This window comes from Diospyros lotus, chromosome 1, assembly GCF_014633365.1.
Source record: "Diospyros lotus cultivar Yz01 chromosome 1, ASM1463336v1, whole genome shotgun sequence".
NCBI lineage: Eukaryota > Viridiplantae > Streptophyta > Magnoliopsida > Ericales > Ebenaceae > Diospyros > Diospyros lotus.
The window spans coordinates 43,534,345-43,550,599 of NC_068338.1; the positions used below are offsets into that span (position 1 = coordinate 43,534,345).

A 16,255-nucleotide genomic window follows, 5' to 3' on the forward strand; every position below is an offset into this window, starting at 1 on the left:
GCCCATAAGGTATCATTGTTGGGGTTTAATCTATGAATCTTAAGATCAAGAGCTCAAACCCGACATTTCTTTTTCTAAATTTATTTTTCAACCCCTACTATCTTATTTATTTAGAAAAATTTATGTTTAGTACCCTTAAGATTAAGATTTATTGCAAAAATTATAGCTAACATTTAAAAAAATGAAAGTTGAAACGCTTGACCTTCACTACAATGTTACAAATACCCTTCATTGTTAAATAACTATCTAAAAAACTTAACATTTTTTACTGATGATGTTAGCATAAATATTTTCAAAATATCCTTGTCAACATAAGATATTCATTTTACCATATTTGATAAATGATCAAAATGACTTTAACTACAATAAGAGTGTGTTTGATTGCACACATTTACCATGAAAAATATGTAATTATTATACATTTTTTATGGAAAACAATCAAACACTCTTAATTTTTCTATGAAAAAATATGTATGGTATAAACATTTAAAGTTATTTCCATGAAATTCATTTTTTAAGGGGGTAAGGTGATCTTTGTTTTCTAGGCAATATTACCTAGAATTAAATTCTAGATAATATAATCAAACATACCTTAAGATTTAAAATTGAATTTGAACTTGTCAAGTAGATAGTGTTTGCTTGTTGATATGTTCGATTGCTGATAATTGATATTCAAAATTGGTAAAAAGGCATGTTTAGGGATTTAAGTAATGCATGATCAAAGGGTAAATCATGCCAACGATCACAAAATTTTGGTATCTTTTTCAATCGGATCACTAAACTTTAAATCCTTACAAAATGCTAATAAAACTTGAAAATATTTTGTAATGTGGTCACTATAGTGATTTTTTGATGATTCCTAATCGAAATTGTTAACGTGGCGATGATATGGCTTTGACATGGCAATGATGTAACCATTGCCACGTCAACAATTTTGGCGATTTTTTTTTGAAAAATCACTTTAGTGATCATATTGTAAAATATTTTAAAATTTTGTGATCACTTTACAAAGAATTGAAGTTTAGTGATCAAATTATAAAAGACACTAAAATTTTGTGACTTTTGGTGTGATGTATCCCACTATCAAACTATTGAATGGATAGGCGAAATAGCAAAGATTTAAAATCTTGAGTTAAGCCATTTTCAATGAAAGAAGGGATAAAGAAACGAGGGATTTGATATAATTATATTTTTTATGTACTCGCATAGACACTTTAATAAAAAATAATAACAAACTTTTGGGAAAAAAAGAGAGTAAAAGATTGTCTGAATTTTGTGTCAATCTCTTTTTGTAAAAATATTAAAATCAATTAGTGGGTGTTTAATGTAAGATTATCTTAATGTTAATTTTTCTAAAATATCATAAATTCCTTTTTGAATTATAAGAGTAAGTTTGTCATGTTAAAAGGGGGAGGTAGGTTTTACTATTTTTAGCATATTAAGATATTTTCTATAATTTTGCTTTACTATTTACTCACTCATTTATTATTTTTCTTTCTTACTCTCCATCTTGTCAGTCGAAAAACATGGCCAAACCCATTAACATGGTTTTAGAGAAGAATGATGCTACATATTAGTAAACATAAAAATTAAATCAAAATAAAAATCTGAATATTCCTACCAAAAAAAAGTAACCAACATTTAATTGAATTTTCAGTTTTAGAATCACTTTTTTATTTTTTTAATGATTATAAAAAGAAAATGTTAAGATTAAGAGTACTAGAATGCTGTTAATTCAATGTCAATCTCTCACACTCTTAGTCGAAAGTCAAAATAATAACAGAAATAATAAATTAAAGTGCAGGAACATAATTTAAATGAATGGAAACAGACATGAAAAAATCAAACCGCAAGAAGAGGCACGTGATATATATTGGTTCGAATTGCACCAGTTGCAACCCTATATCGAGCGTCAAAATTCCATAAAATAATCTTTCTTTATTGATTAAATAGATTAATACAACGGTAATTTTTCTCTTTTTATACCCCAGTACAACAATTCCTCATTTCACAAGATTATAAAGCTACATTTCCAGCTTTTCTCCCATAATGAAATTGCACTCAATAACAATAAAAGATGATTGATCACTCTCTTCTTTTTCTATTCACTCGAGTACAATTTTCTTAAAATTAATTGAGCAAAATTTGGAACCTGACTTATCAAAAAAAAGAGAAAGAATAGGATGCCTCCTCCTTCCGCAGGTTGGCTGGCGACTAATAGCGCCTCCATGCGGACGCTCGTGTGGTGCAACGGAAGCTATTAACGAGTGGGTTTGATTCCTTTATGTAATCGACTGCAATGAGCCGCAAACAACTGGGTTTGATTCCTCACGCTGGTTCTGTGAAATCGGCATCAATGGTGGATGTTTGTGGTGGCCATTTTTGCTGAGCAGTCACTCATACATTCTCACTCGGTATATATACTTTAGTTAAGTTTCCGTTCCTGTTCTTTCTTTCAAATCTGCTGGTAATTTAACTTTCTGTGAACCAATCCAGAAATGCTACATTTTGTTTGTCAACTTGTTCTTTTACAGTGCTTATTTGTTTAATTATGCGCGCTACTCTGCCCGATTTAGCTTGCTTCTCTGTGTCTGGATATTTTCAAATGGCTTACATGGATATGGTCTCATTCCTGCAATATTGTTCTTCCGGCTTTCTATAGAGAGAGAGAGAGAGAGAGTGGGTAGAAGGCGCAAGAAGAAGCTGCTCGATGAAGAAGGAACATAGGTGACCTCTGTTGTCGGATGAATAATAACTAATTAACTGCTACGGGAGAGCAAGGCTCAGCACAGGGGACTGACTGGCTCACTCACAGAACTGGACATACTAATTAATATTTTTGATTTTTTTTTTTAAAAGCCAAGTCACCCCCAAAATTAACGGAAGCTAACCATTATTATTATAAAATTAAAACCGTTAAGAAAGGTGGTTGAAAAAAAATTAAAGATTGCTATTTTTTTAATCATTAATCTTATTTTTAAAATATTAATTCACTCTTTTAACAAATATAATATATTTATACGCTCTTCGCTTATTTCTTTATCCAACAGATTTTGTCAAATAGAAATAATTTTTTTGTCCCACTTAAATTAAAATATATAATATCTCTTTCGGACAGTGAATTTCTGTGGGAACTGAGTTATCCATATTTTTTTAGTTTTTAGAGAAACGGATAGTGTTCGTTTAATTTAAATATCTTAGGATCAACGTTCGAATTGAATTTAAATAAACATTTTCGCGTCACCGGCGGCGAATTGCTATTCTGGCCGGAAGAGACACGTGGCAAGAAATTAGGGGAAGAGCACCGAGGTTGGAGCTGGACCTAACCCTCGCTCCGATGGTAAACTTTAGGGTTGAGCTGCTTCTCAGGGGCACTTTTGGAATTTCATGGAAGCCCTCCAATCAGGAAGGTCTAGACGTAGCTTCTTATGGTGAACGTATGAACACACGCGCTTTCTCTCTCTCTCTCTCTCTCTCAAGATTCTTTCTGTGTTGCATACATCGAATGGAATACTAGACCACCACATCTAACGGCATCGAAATATATCTCAATAATAATACTACTGTTACAATAAAAATTTGTTGCTTCGCATTTTGGAAGGTGGTTATTCCTCCTCTCTTTATCAGGTATGGAAATCGAATTTCAAATCTGGCCCTAGCTCGATGTGGTAATCAGGCGGTAAATTCGTTTTGGTTTTGCCTTTTGTAGAATTGCTGTTTGATTGGTGGGTCGCTGGGTGATTATTGTTTGATTTCTGTACGATTCAGACCAATTATTGGGGCAATTGAATTTAGCATCTTGACTCTCCTGATTTAGGGTTTCGATTTATTCATTTAATGGCATAGATCGACGAGAAGGGATGATTGGTTACTTTTTTGGTTAAGTATTTATTTTAATTTTTTACTTGACTTATTTGGTAGCGCTTAGCGAACAACTGAAACATATTTGTCGAAAGTTTGGATTCACTTGCTTTTCCCTTGCTTGGTTGATCTTTTGTTTCTATTTTTGTTTCTAATTTTTTTACTCTTCTGTTTCTTGAGAATGAGTTGTTGAGTTCTCAATCTTATATGGTTCAGTTTGATTGACCTTTTGTTTTGTGCTTGTTTGGCTGCATGAGCAGATGGCAAGGGGAGAGAAGGTTGGGAACAAGCAATATGGTAGGAGAGGAATTCGGTCCAAGGACAAGGACTCGGACGAGTCAGATGAGGATTACACGGTGGGGGAAGATGAAGAGTTTGATGATTCGGAGGAGTATTGCTCTTCTTTAGATGAGGAGGAATCAGAAGACAGTTTTTGTGAATTTGAAGAAGTAGAAGAGGAGGAGGAGGAAGAGGAAGAAGAGAAGGAGACGAAGAAGAAGAGGAAGGTTGGTAGGCCAAAAGGGCAAAGTGGTTTTCGAGGTAGGAAGAAAACTGGCAGTAGAAGGGCGCACAAGAAAAGAAGGGTTTCATCTGAGGAAGAAAATGATGAGGATTATGAAGATGAGGATGATGATGATGAATTTACACCCGATGAAGTTGATTTAGAAGATGAAGATGAGGTGGTAGTCCGGAGGAAGAAGAAGTTGGGGAAGCCCTCTTTGCGGGAAGAGGGTTTTGTTCAAGTGCGAAAGAGGAAATTGAATTCTAGGTTTATGAAAAAGCCTACAAAAATAAAGCCTACAAACAGTCATGGGTTATCAAAGAGTTCAGCTGCTGATAATGATGAGGGGGCATTCACAAATAACAACCAAGTTGTGAAGCAAAAGACTCAAAAAAATGATTGTCCAAGGAAGAGGCGATTCATAATAGATTCTGATTCAGATCCTGTAAGTTCTGGGTCGTCTGATTTCGAGTACACTATATCTGAGGAAGAGAGAGAACAGGTGAAAGAGGCCAGTGAATTTTGTGGTGACTTTACTCTTAGTTTGAGAAACTCCTCTTTGAGAACGAGATTACAAGAAGAAGGTGCTTTATTGCGGCAAAGAAAACGTCTAGGGAGAAAGGGTAAGGAGAAGGTTGAGGATTTGAAATTTGAAGCTGGAAAACAGGTATGTGGAATCTGTTTGTCAGAAGAAGGTGCAAAGACTGTCCGAGGAACATTAAATTGTTGCAGTCATTATTTTTGTTTTGCTTGCATAGTGGAGTGGTCTAAGGTTGAATCACGTTGTCCATTGTGCAAGCAAAGGTTTATGACTATTAGTAAACCTGCTAGATCAAGCACAGGGTTTGATTTGAGGACTGTGGTTGTACAAGTACCAGAACGTGATCAGGTATCTTTGTATGCCCATATTTTTGAGATTTTGGTTTCAGAAATAGGCACTACATTTTTGTTCATTTATCTTTGTGTGTGTGTTTTAATATCTAACTTTTATCTTCTTCTGTCCACTGATAAAGATGGTTTTACAATTTGCAGGTGTACCAGCCATCTGAGGAAGAACTTAGGGGTTATCTTGATCCATATGAAAATGTGATTTGTACTGAATGTCAACAAGGTGGTGATGATGCCCTTATGTTACTTTGTGATCTCTGTGATTCACCAGCGCATACATATTGTGTTGGTCTTGGACGTGAAGTACCAGAAGGTAACTGGTATTGTGAAGGCTGCAGACCTACTGCCCTTGTTTCCTCAAATCCATTAGCTTCAAATCTGACAACTGACCACAGAACCATAGATGATTTTTCGGGCAGATTGTCTCCTGTTGAGACTGTTAGGGAGGCTATAGACCTTAACAGAATGTATGTACCTGAAACACCCCCAACTCTGGGAACTGGGGTTTCCTCATCTCCCAGACATCCTGGTGTGGATTTTCAAGCTGCTTCTCCAGCACTGGGACCGGGGGTGTCTACTGTGTCAGAAAGACGCAGGATACAGCGTCAGATTCACCACCTACTTAACAGCAGAATAAGCCAATTGAGTGGCAGAACTAATGGGATGCCGCCTATAGCTTCTGGAAATAATCTTTGGGTATCTCAAGTTGGAAGGGTTAGGGAAACAGCATTTCAACATGCAACAAGACTGGAAACATTACCGTCTCATAATATTTTTCCCCATGAAAGGCTACAGGACAATTTCACACCTTCAATGCAGAGCAGGGATCTATTCCCTTCAAGGCCAGGCCATTCAACAGCCCAACAAATTCAGGGTCAAACCTCTACCTCTACTGATGGTTCTGCTAATGGAATGTTACAAGCTGGACTTATTGGGATCAATAGGGGTATCAATTCAAGATTGGGTCATGAGCAACTCCATCCATGTAGTAACAGATCAAGCATCAATAATGCTAGCATGTCTCCTTACAGTTAGGTAAGCCACTTTAACATAGAACAGGAAGTATTGCAGCCAATATTTTAGAAATAATAGAAGGCTCCTCTAGGGAAATGAAGTTGACAGTGTCGTGAGAAGATATTGAAATTCATGTGGCAGTTCAAAATTTTAGAATTAAGGACGTGGATAGAGTTAGTACCACTGTAAATTCTAATTACAATTATGCTGTCCCACATCATCATCATAGTGGCCTCAATCCCACTAGGTGCAATCAGCTATATGGATTCTAGCTCTCCAATCAGCTCTATCCATGTCTATATCTTCCATATTATATCCCAACTCATTTACAAGTTCTCCACCAAGGTTTGTTTGATCTTCTTCTCTTTTGTTACAAACTTCTTTTGTTCCATCTACTCTTACCTAGCTGCATCTAATGGTCTTTTCTCATATGTTCAGTTCATATTAATTGTGTCCCACGCAACTTATCTTCAATTGGTGTCACTCAAACGTTATTTTGAGTTTTGTCTTCCTTTGTTTTTCTTTTGTATGATTGTACATTCACTATAACATTATTAATACTTAATTGCTTTACATGTTGTGGGTTATAATAAACTTAGTCTTATAATTGTTCGACAGAACATTTTTTTTTTTGGGATTCAAAGGACTTTTATAGTTGCATAAAATATTGGAATCATCTCTCCACTTTAACCATCCTACCTTGATTCTGCATGTAATATTCTTAGTAACCTTTTTCTTTCATTAAATACCTTGTCTAAAATTTTTGAACTAATTGCTTTTAGGAATTATTTACACTTCAAGTCTCACCACAACATTATCCTAACTTCTATTTTTACTAAACTTATATTTCGCGTACTTGGTTCTTTATTTCCTCAACCCAATGTCTTTAGATTCTGAGATGTCCTTTTGTAATTCCAGCTTAGTATTCACACTTTTTTGTCTCGTCTAAGACACTTCTTAGCTATGCTTTTTGTCTCTCAATTAGTCAATCATGTTATACCAAATCATTCCTCACATGTTGACGTTTTGGTTCTTTGATGGTTGCATATCAACCAAACAGGGTTGAAAAGCACAATGAATTCTGTTGCATTTAAGAAGTGCGTACCATATTTCAGACGGCTACCTTGAATGTGGCTGCTTTTATGCTTTAACTCTTGGAAAACAAAAGATTCAGGGTTCTGGCCCGGTGCTTGGCCACCATTCATTCTGCCAAGTTTGCCTTCAAATCAGATCCTTTCTTACACAAAACATGTTAATGAGAATTTACCATTGGATTGGTTATCAGCCTCTTATTAGTTATGCTTTGGAATAATCAGATGTACCTTTTTATGCTTGAAGTGCATATAGTTTCTTCCATGCACGTGGGAACATTAATCTACATGTTTCCAAAATACTAAAATTGCTCTAACCTTTTTTGATGCAGGCTCATTACCTTCGTGGACGTCAGAAGAAACTCTACATGCACCATTTTAGCCGCATGTGGCTAGAGCTCTGGGGAATCAGTTTTATCCTGTGCAACCACCTTCGAGATGCAATTGCAATGGAGGGCAGGTGGACAGATTAGCCTGATGAATGTTTGCTGCTCATCTTGTTTCAATTTATTTGTAGGGCATCTAGTGAGGGTGATCAGGACCACATGAGCTCCTCTATTGTTCGAGGGTAGGGTTTTATGTTGCCAGATGAACCCCCCCCCCCCCCCCCCCACATTCTTTCTGTCCATTGACTATTCATACACGTCTTTTTATTTTTCTCTACTAGGACTTAGGAGATTTTTTGTGGTCAAATTGTATTTTTATGGGTAAGCAACTGGCAGCAAAAATTTGAGGCTCTATTATATTGTCACTCTTACTCAACCATGTTTAACAGTTAGTTATTGATTAGAAATATAGTAATTTTTCTTCTTGTATTGGTCGTTCAACTTATTAGTACCAACTTTAGTTGTTGGTTACATGAGACTTTGGACGAACTTTGTACAATTTAAATGCTTATAACTTTTTTATTCCTTCTTAACTTGCAAGTGTGATGAATTGGTCATGTTTAAATTTGAAATGTTCATAGTTTCCTCAGTTTTGCTGCCCCCATATATTTCTATTTATTCTAGTTTATGGCAGATGGGGAATGTGGTTCGAATAGAATGTATATGTTTCGAGATTTACCCAGAAACAGTTGAATCTTTTGATTGCTTAACTGTGGAGTTGGTTTCTTTGGCAGGCACATGGATTTGCTACTTTTATTTATCCATCCTAAAACTTTAATAATTTGTCATTTGTGCAACTGAAGTTTTTCCATGTCTTCTCAGGAAAATAGTTTTTTTTATTTATTTTTTTAGTTTAAAGCAAGCAAAGGACAGTTGAATGTTTCAGTTTCTTAGTTTCTATCATAAGCTTGCGAGATCCATGATTTAATCGACTGCTTGAGTCTTGCCGTCACCATGAGTCCTTGCTATCAGGTGAATAATGTAAGAGAGTGAGAAACTGGGTTGAGACGATGAATTTGATGATTAAGAGAAAAGGGGCATAGAAGTAACAAATCCCTACTATAATAATCGTTGGTGGAACTACTGCTAGCAGGCAGACCCAATTGTTCTTCCATTTGCCCTATAGGGGAAAATCCCATCCCATCACACATGTAAATGAGGTTATAAGAAACTCATAACTAGAAATGGCAATAAATAAATCTTATTTATTCATTTAGAAATAAAATCATGATAAAAAATCATATTTTGAGTTATAAAAATAAAATCTATTTAAACATTTATTAAAATAAACCCTAATTATTCATTTAAAATTAAAATAAATTTGAAAAACTCATATTTAAAGAATATTAACATAGAACATATTTTGAACCTTCACTAATGGAATAAATGCGCAGCATTATAGCATTGAAGGGAGATACGTTTTTCATCTTTCTCTTAATAAGGCATGAACTTAGAATGGAACAAAATACATGAGTTGGTTTCCGCCTAACTCTACCCAATTCCACATAGGCAACATAATTACAACTTATTACTACAACTTATTCCTTCACTTGCTTAATACATTTAACATACTGGCTACAAACAAGCACTGCCCACTCAGCTCTTGGCTGTAAATTTGGAAACCCACAACCATAGCAGCAACCTTATGAAATGCCATCAAGAATGGTGGACAGCAGCAGCCCTTGAACGAACTCGGATCTGCTTGCCTTCTCCTTCTTATCCTTGACTGATAAAGGAGCAGATTGGACAGTCCTGTCATCCAAAGTCAATATCACTTTCTGCTAAAAAGCTGAAGAAAAATCTGGCATGCATGATTAGGAAAACCATCGTTCACTGATGCTTGGCATGATGCCAATTTGGCCATCATTTACATTACTGAAAAGAAAAACAAGAAGAAAACGAAACAGAACAATAACACCACTTTTACTTTCTTGCTACATATCTGTCCCTTACCAACCAATTGCTCTACTGGCATCAGAAATTGAGGCTCTTCCGTTCCAACCCTTGCAATTTCATTTATGAGATGGTTCAGTTGCTCAATTCTTACTTATCTATTTATTTATTTTTCGGTAAGCACTGAATTCAAGTATCAGTTCACTGTCCACCATGCCTGCACATATGCTCTCTCACCCGCACAATCTTAGGAATAGGACAACATGCCAAGGGTAATTGAAAAGTAGAGGAGAAATTTTAACTACGCTAAGGGTGATCAAGAAGTACAGACGAAACACTTTGTTGACTATCTAGACAAATTCTACCTTGTGGAGTCACATGCCCAGACATTGAGTTAATGCCTTCTTGCAACCCCATGCATGGAGACAGCACGACCACCAATACACTTGCTAAAAGGGCCCGTTCCATAGAGGTTTTGTCATTAATTTTCAGTTCACAAGTATTAATAGACCAACAAAAGATACTTCAAGCCAACAATTCTATGATAAGCCGTCCATGGTATAATGATTAGGAAAGCCCTTCTGGTTGAAACTGGATTTTAACATCCTGTTCATAAAGATTTGCCAAATTCCTAGATTCAAAAAGGTTTTGAGTCTTCTTAGTGTGTCTTTGTTAGAAGGGCTTCACTTGGTGCAACAATCAGAGCCACCATCCATATCTAAGATTGTTTGGTATCTGGTATCAAGGATGGGGAGGAACAGTCCACATTTTCGGGCGGAATGACTTACTGAAGATGTCATGGACCATTTCTCTATCTTGCTTGATTGTGGTTGGATTAGGAGTGAGGACCCTTCAAGAGGAAGGCTTCCACAATTTGGTGGGTGAGAATTGGCACTGGCTCTCCAGGTACTTGAAGCCTAAAGGTTGACTGACAAACTTATGACAGTAGGGGAAATTCTCAAAAGATAGAATAGAAGTCTTTAGAAGCTCGGCTAAGCAAAAAGCAAAGTTTTATTGGATTCCTTGCTCACAACCTTGGTTCTATAATGGGGCAAAGAAAAAAAAAGTGTATTACAACCCTCTTTCAACAGGGACACTAATTTTGTTACTGAATCTTATGAAGTTTTTACTCTCAACATTGGAATTTAAGCGTTTTCTTTTTGTTTTTTTGGTAAAGAACATTAGAGTTTTAAGTTAACATGTGAAAAATGGAAATCACCCACTGCCAAAGGCCCCTCAAACATGGACCCTTTGCCTCAAGCCTAACATCCCTCAACCTTGGGGCCGTTTCCAAAAACTTGAAAGTCCACCTAAGCAACCCCCCCCCCCCCCCCACAAAAAAAAAAAACCACCACAAAAGAGGGGCATTTCAAGGCTCAATAATTAAGTCCTTAAGGACAGACTCCAAAGTATTTCCTCACAGCTACTGGGGGTCTTCTTGTTTCACATCCAGGCACTGGAATCTCAATACCAGCATTGCCTCTCCATTTAGGGGACTCCGACTTGCAACCAGTCAAAAAGAGACATTGGAACATAGGAGTAGATATCCCAGCCTTCGGCAAGCAATCCAGAATGCTAGAACCTTGTCTAACCATTCCTGAATTACAATGGAATGCAAAAAAACCTTCCCTTCTTCTCACATGAAGGTTGTTAGAACCTCCTATATCAACTCTAAATAGGTGAACTCACTAGCAAGGCAGTTATCCATATTGATACAGGTATTTCAGATTACTCAGTCCCTCTCTCCCCTCTTCACATCCACTAGCTCTGTATCAGCAATCAGTATCACATCAATAAATTCCCATCTAGATGACAATTACACAAAAAAATAACATGCGGTGCTCTGAAGTCCTTTTAGGACCCAGTGATGTTCCACCTCATAAGACACTTTGTTTATGGCTATTGTCCCAAAATCAGGGAATTGATGGTGCATATATTACCCAAATATGCATTAGAGAACCACAATTGTGAATGATTATATATTTAGCCAATAAAAGGAAAGAAGGAAAGAGTCATCTCATACCTTTCTGGCACATTCTCATTTGTGCTTTTCTTGACTGAAGCTGTTTCTGAAGAATGCAGCTGAACACTCCCAAAATCATCAGCCATTGGCAAGATGAATGATGACAACAATGGATCTGGCGCTGCATTGTTTGAAGAAACTATAAAGGATGACCCTCCAAAAAGGGACTGCAGATTTCCTTCTCGTAGTTCCCTTCTCAACAAAGAAAGCGTTGAATGGGATCCACCTTTACGGGATTTCCTCTTGCGTTGCATGTATGTTCTTGTCAAAGAATTCATTGTATACAATTGCAGCCTTGGAAAGCTAACCCTCCAAGTAAAATTAACCTTTTATACTAAGAAAATGTCTAAAAACTTGAATGAAATATGTAAGTGGATCAAGATAATCAACCTTCAGTGAGCCTATATGGAACTACTAATTATTCTACCTTGCTAGACAGGACATCCAAGTACTCTAGTTGGAAAATTGGGAGAAAATCCCTGTGCACTCCACAAATTGAAATGGTTGAATCATCTAAAGAAATTCATTTTAGACCAAGAAGATATATAGCATTACTATATATGTAGTGGTCGCATGCATATTGCTAAATAATGAAACTAAGTAAATATATATATATATATATGCAACTAAGTAAAAAAAATATTACTATTGTTCGTGATGTAGGATGACTAACGAAACAAATAGAAGAAGAATTGGACCAAAAGAAGCAACACCCTAGGGACGAGAAAGGGAGGAGTGACCATGAGGGGCAGAACCGTCATTAGTTTCCATTAGTTTCTGTTTTAATTTTATAATTACGGCTGATGTCTATTTTAGTCTTTTCTGTTTTAGAGTTTTTTTTTAATTGTGTTTAGGGTTGCTGATGCTAGGAAGTATTTAAACACTTTTCTCTTGTTTGGAAGACAGTTTTCTATTCAATAAACTTATGAGTTTACCCTAAGTTGCTGGTGGAATCCAGTTCTCTTTGTTTCCCTAAGGTTTTCACTTGAAACCTTTACTCCTAGCTGCATCAAGTGGTATGATGCAGGGGCATGCACCCCCGAAAACTGCAGTTACCAGGGAAAGGGGCACACCCACATATAAGGCACTTGTTTGCAGGCTGAAAAGCCAATGTGGGACGATTCTCGTCCTACATCAGACACTCCTACCCAAAAAGCTGTCAACTCGACAGCGGAATCCTCACACCAATCGACCGACAAACTCTCTCGGGCAACGGAATCCTCACGCCAAACCGTTTGGGTGGAGTGCCACGAGGTAAACCTCGCTCTGATATCAAATGATGCAGGGGCATGCACCTCCGAAAACTGTAATTACCAGTGGAAGGGGCACACCCACATATAAGGCGCTTGTTCATAGGTTGAACAATCGATGTGGGATGATTCTTGTCCTACATCAGACTTGATGCAGCTAGGAGTAAAGGTTTCAAGCGAAAACCTTAGGGAAACAAAAGAGAACTGGATTCCACCAGCAACTTAGGGTAAACTTATAAGTTACTTGAAAAGAAAACTGTCTTTCAAACAAGAGAAAAGTGTTTAAATACTTCCTAGCATCAGCAACCCTAAACGCAATTAAAAAAAATACCCTAAAACAGAAAAGACTAAAATAGACATCAGCTATAATTATAAAATTAAATAAATTAAAACAGAAACTAACGGAACCTAATGACGGTTCTGCCCCTCATGGTCACGCCTCCCTTTCTCGTCCCAAGGGTGTTGCTTCTTTTGGTCCAATTCTTCTTCTATTTGTTTTGTTTTGTTAGCCGTCCTACATCAGTTCGTCAGAAGTGTGTCCTTGTACTTGGCAAGAAAAAGAAAAAAGCATGACCTTGTGATTACTGCATTGTTTTTGTTTTTTTCGGCAAAACCATTGTTTATTTCTTTCAAAAGCAAACAATGTAGCTCTTTTTTAGGGACTAGGAGAATAAAAAATTAGAATTATTTGAATAGTTGCTAATAGGCATATCTTTACATGTACCTACATTCTAAACATAGATGCCTCCACTCCTCAAAAACACTTACTGAGAAAAATGCATGAAGTTTTTGTATTTTGAAAGGTGGAATCTCATGCTCAAGCCAGAGAGGGAGATATGAAATGTTACACACATTTCCAGAAATTAGGGAGTGAGGGAGAAGTAATTTATTTATTAAAGATTCCATAGATCTCCCATGACAGGTATGAACATCCTTTCACCCTAAAGTCAGGGGCAGACCGAGCAAGGGCCAAGCAGGGTTGGCCACCTGCACTGAAAAATAAAACTTAATTAATTTGTTGATGAAGTTAACTTTTAAATTAATTATATTATTTTTTAAATGTACGAGCTTTGTTGAGAGTAACAGTTAGGCTGAGTGGGCAGCACTAAAATTTAGCACTGTTATGGAACGGGACAGCATGGGTTCGAATCCCATTGCCAACATTTAAATTATTTTTCCTTTAAATTTATTATGTTAGCTTGGTATGGACTGGATGTTTTGACTAACAATTTATAATATAAACTATTATTTACATAATTTATTATAATGGCTCAATTTAGATGAATTTCCTCAATTTAGATGACTTCCCCAAGTTACATGTTTACTTATCAAGCATTGTTATACATTAAACAGTTCCATTATTATAGTTTCCACGATTCCATCATGCAAATAAGTTCAGCAGTTAAAGTCTTTAGGGTTTTAAACACTCCTTTACTTTGCAGGGTAAAAGAGAAAGATTTGATCTATTAAGAGATGGCTTTCTGTGGCTAATTTGTGTTACGATTTACTACTTTTACCTATTTTTCCTTTCATGTTATTCATTTCTTTCAAGCTTCAATCTTGATGATTTATGTTTGGCAAGTAAAATTGTATCCTTCAGTTGTGAGACAAACTATAGATATTTATTATGAGATTTCGTTGAAGAATATTATAGATATGGATCTTTTTGTATTTTTTTTATTTTTTGCTATTCGTTTTTGAAACTTTTTACCTGTGTATTTTCAAGCCCAGCCCCCTACTGAACTAATTTTCTAGGTCCACCACTGCCTATGGGAGGGAAGCAAAAGTATTTAATCAAGCAACAAAAGCATAAAATTAGTGCAAACTAATTCTGATCCAAGAACAACTTTTGGAAAGAAAGATTAGAAAGCCTAAAATAACAATGACCAATGAAGAGGATATCTTAAAAATATTTCCATGTTGCAAGGTTATATGTGCAACCATGTCCACACCAACCCTCATTGCACAAACTGGGCACACCTGCAACCAAAGAACTCACCTTATTAGTAAAATTTAAAAAAAGAAATCAAACTCCAAATAATTCAAAAGAAGGCAAATACGAAGAAGAGAAGAAAATATCAAAGAAACGACTATAATCTTCATTTCTGTTTATCAGGAAAAAAATCATGAGAAATAAACATAAGTTTTAATAAGCCTACTCCTCCTTTATTTCAGGTGGGTGCAATAGCAGAAATCCATCTCGCAAAAAGTAAGTTTCCTCACCAGCAAAAGTCTTAGTTTCACCATGCGTTAGGAACACAAATAAAAACTAAAGACCTTGAAAAAATTTCCAAAATTCCTTGAGCAAGAGAAAGCATGTAAATTAAGTGAACCAGAACTAAAGGGAAAAATAATGAAAAATTGAAAACTAAAAACGTCATACAGTAAACACAAGCAATAAAAATCTTGCGATGATGAGTTCTCGTAAAACGCAAAGATTGGTCATAAATAGGAAAAAAAAAAGAGAGAGAAATACCCCATTCTTCGCCTCTACAGGATGCTCGTCATCAATATGACAACACAACCCAACAATATCGAAGTACTCTGAACAGAATGGGCAGGGATACTCCTCTCTTATATCTTCGTCTCCGTCAATCTCTTCAAACCCCAGGAACATGTCTGCAGAAAACCACAACACCATCAAAATCAACCGACAAAAAAATTAAAAAATAATAAAAACACATAGAAAAGAACTCGGAGCTTACAACCAGATCGCGATTGGAGAGCGGATTGGTAACGCTTAGAGGCAGAGGAGAGACGAGCGCTCCACGAATCGGCGTCCATTGCTTGGTCGACCTGGGAATTGGAGGGTGGGGAATCGAAGCTATTTCGATCGGTTTGGTTAGGGTTTAGAAGAGATCGGCTGGCGGGCTGGGATCTTTGATCTCCGTGAGCGAGATGAGAAACCCTAGAAAATGGTACGCCAACAGGGGTAGGGAGGGGGAGAGAGAGAATGGTGAGGATGGTGAGGTGTGAGATGGACAGAGAGCTTCGCAGGTGAAAGTCCCGGAAAAGGAAAGGGACTGTTTTCTGGCTCACCCGTTTTATATATTTTCTTCTTCCTCTTCGCTTTCCTTTCTTCGTGACTAATTACTTCATTAACCTTCTACTTTGCCCCAACTTCTTAACATCCCCCAAACAATATCAATTATGGAATCACCCCCGCCAACAGTTGCATATTATTTTTAAATAATATACATTTATTACATGTTATTCTTTGATTTTAAATATTCTTATTAATTAATAAAATATTTTAAATTTGATACATTTATGAATAAAAGTACTGCATTTATTTTTTACAATCCAAATTATAAAATATCTTAAATCTCCTTTAATAAAATGTATAG

At 36.3% G+C, this 16,255-nt stretch overlaps 2 protein-coding genes across 4 annotated transcripts; one reads left to right on the forward strand and one right to left on the reverse strand.

Annotated features, from left to right (window-relative positions):
• The first annotated feature begins 3,458 nt into the window (after positions 1-3,458).
• Positions 3,459-8,275, forward strand: LOC127802529 (uncharacterized). 2 transcript variants are annotated; one of them, XM_052338377.1, is made up of 4 exons: positions 3,459-3,627; positions 4,122-5,252; positions 5,396-6,286; positions 7,689-8,275. In XM_052338377.1, exons 2-3 carry the CDS (start codon positions 4,122-4,124, stop codon positions 6,284-6,286), a joined length of 2,022 nt encoding a protein of 673 aa, XP_052194337.1. In that variant the 5' UTR covers positions 3,459-3,627; the 3' UTR covers positions 7,689-8,275. The 2 variants fall into 2 exon arrangements, with proteins under 2 accessions (XP_052194337.1, XP_052194346.1); XM_052338386.1 differs by lacking the exon at positions 3,459-3,627 and adding an exon at positions 3,663-3,879.
• Positions 8,276-9,117: 842 nt separating this feature from the next.
• Positions 9,118-15,939, reverse strand: LOC127802542 (protein DEHYDRATION-INDUCED 19 homolog 3). Of its 2 annotated transcripts, none has more exons than XM_052338404.1 (5): positions 15,617-15,939; positions 15,385-15,527; positions 14,809-14,888; positions 11,659-11,910; positions 9,118-9,494 (listed from the first exon to the last, which is right to left on the reverse strand). In XM_052338404.1, exons 1-5 carry the CDS (start codon positions 15,690-15,692, stop codon positions 9,386-9,388), a joined length of 660 nt encoding a protein of 219 aa, XP_052194364.1. In that variant the 5' UTR covers positions 15,693-15,939; the 3' UTR covers positions 9,118-9,385. The 2 variants fall into 2 exon arrangements, with proteins under 2 accessions (XP_052194364.1, XP_052194357.1); XM_052338397.1 differs by having other exon boundaries at positions 15,614-15,937.
• Positions 15,940-16,255: the final 316 nt, after the last annotated feature.

Coding starts and splice junctions, on each gene's coding strand:
- LOC127802529 (XM_052338377.1), top strand. CDS start 4,122: ATGGCAAGGGGAGAGAAGGTTGGGAACAAGCAATATGGTAGGAGAGGA. Junction 5,253..5,395: donor AAGTACCAGAACGTGATCAG/GTATCTTTGTAT, acceptor TACAATTTGCAG/GTGTACCAGCCATCTGAGGA.
- LOC127802542 (XM_052338397.1), bottom strand. CDS start 15,692: ATGGACGCCGATTCGTGGAGCGCTCGTCTCTCCTCTGCCTCTAAGCGT. Junction 15,528..15,613: donor TCTCCAATCGCGATCTGGTT/GTAAGCTCCGAG, acceptor GGTTTTCTGCAG/ACATGTTCCTGGGGTTTGAA. Junction 11,911..14,808: donor CATGGAAATATTTTTAAGAT/ATCCTCTTCATT, acceptor AAGAACATACAT/GCAACGCAAGAGGAAATCCC.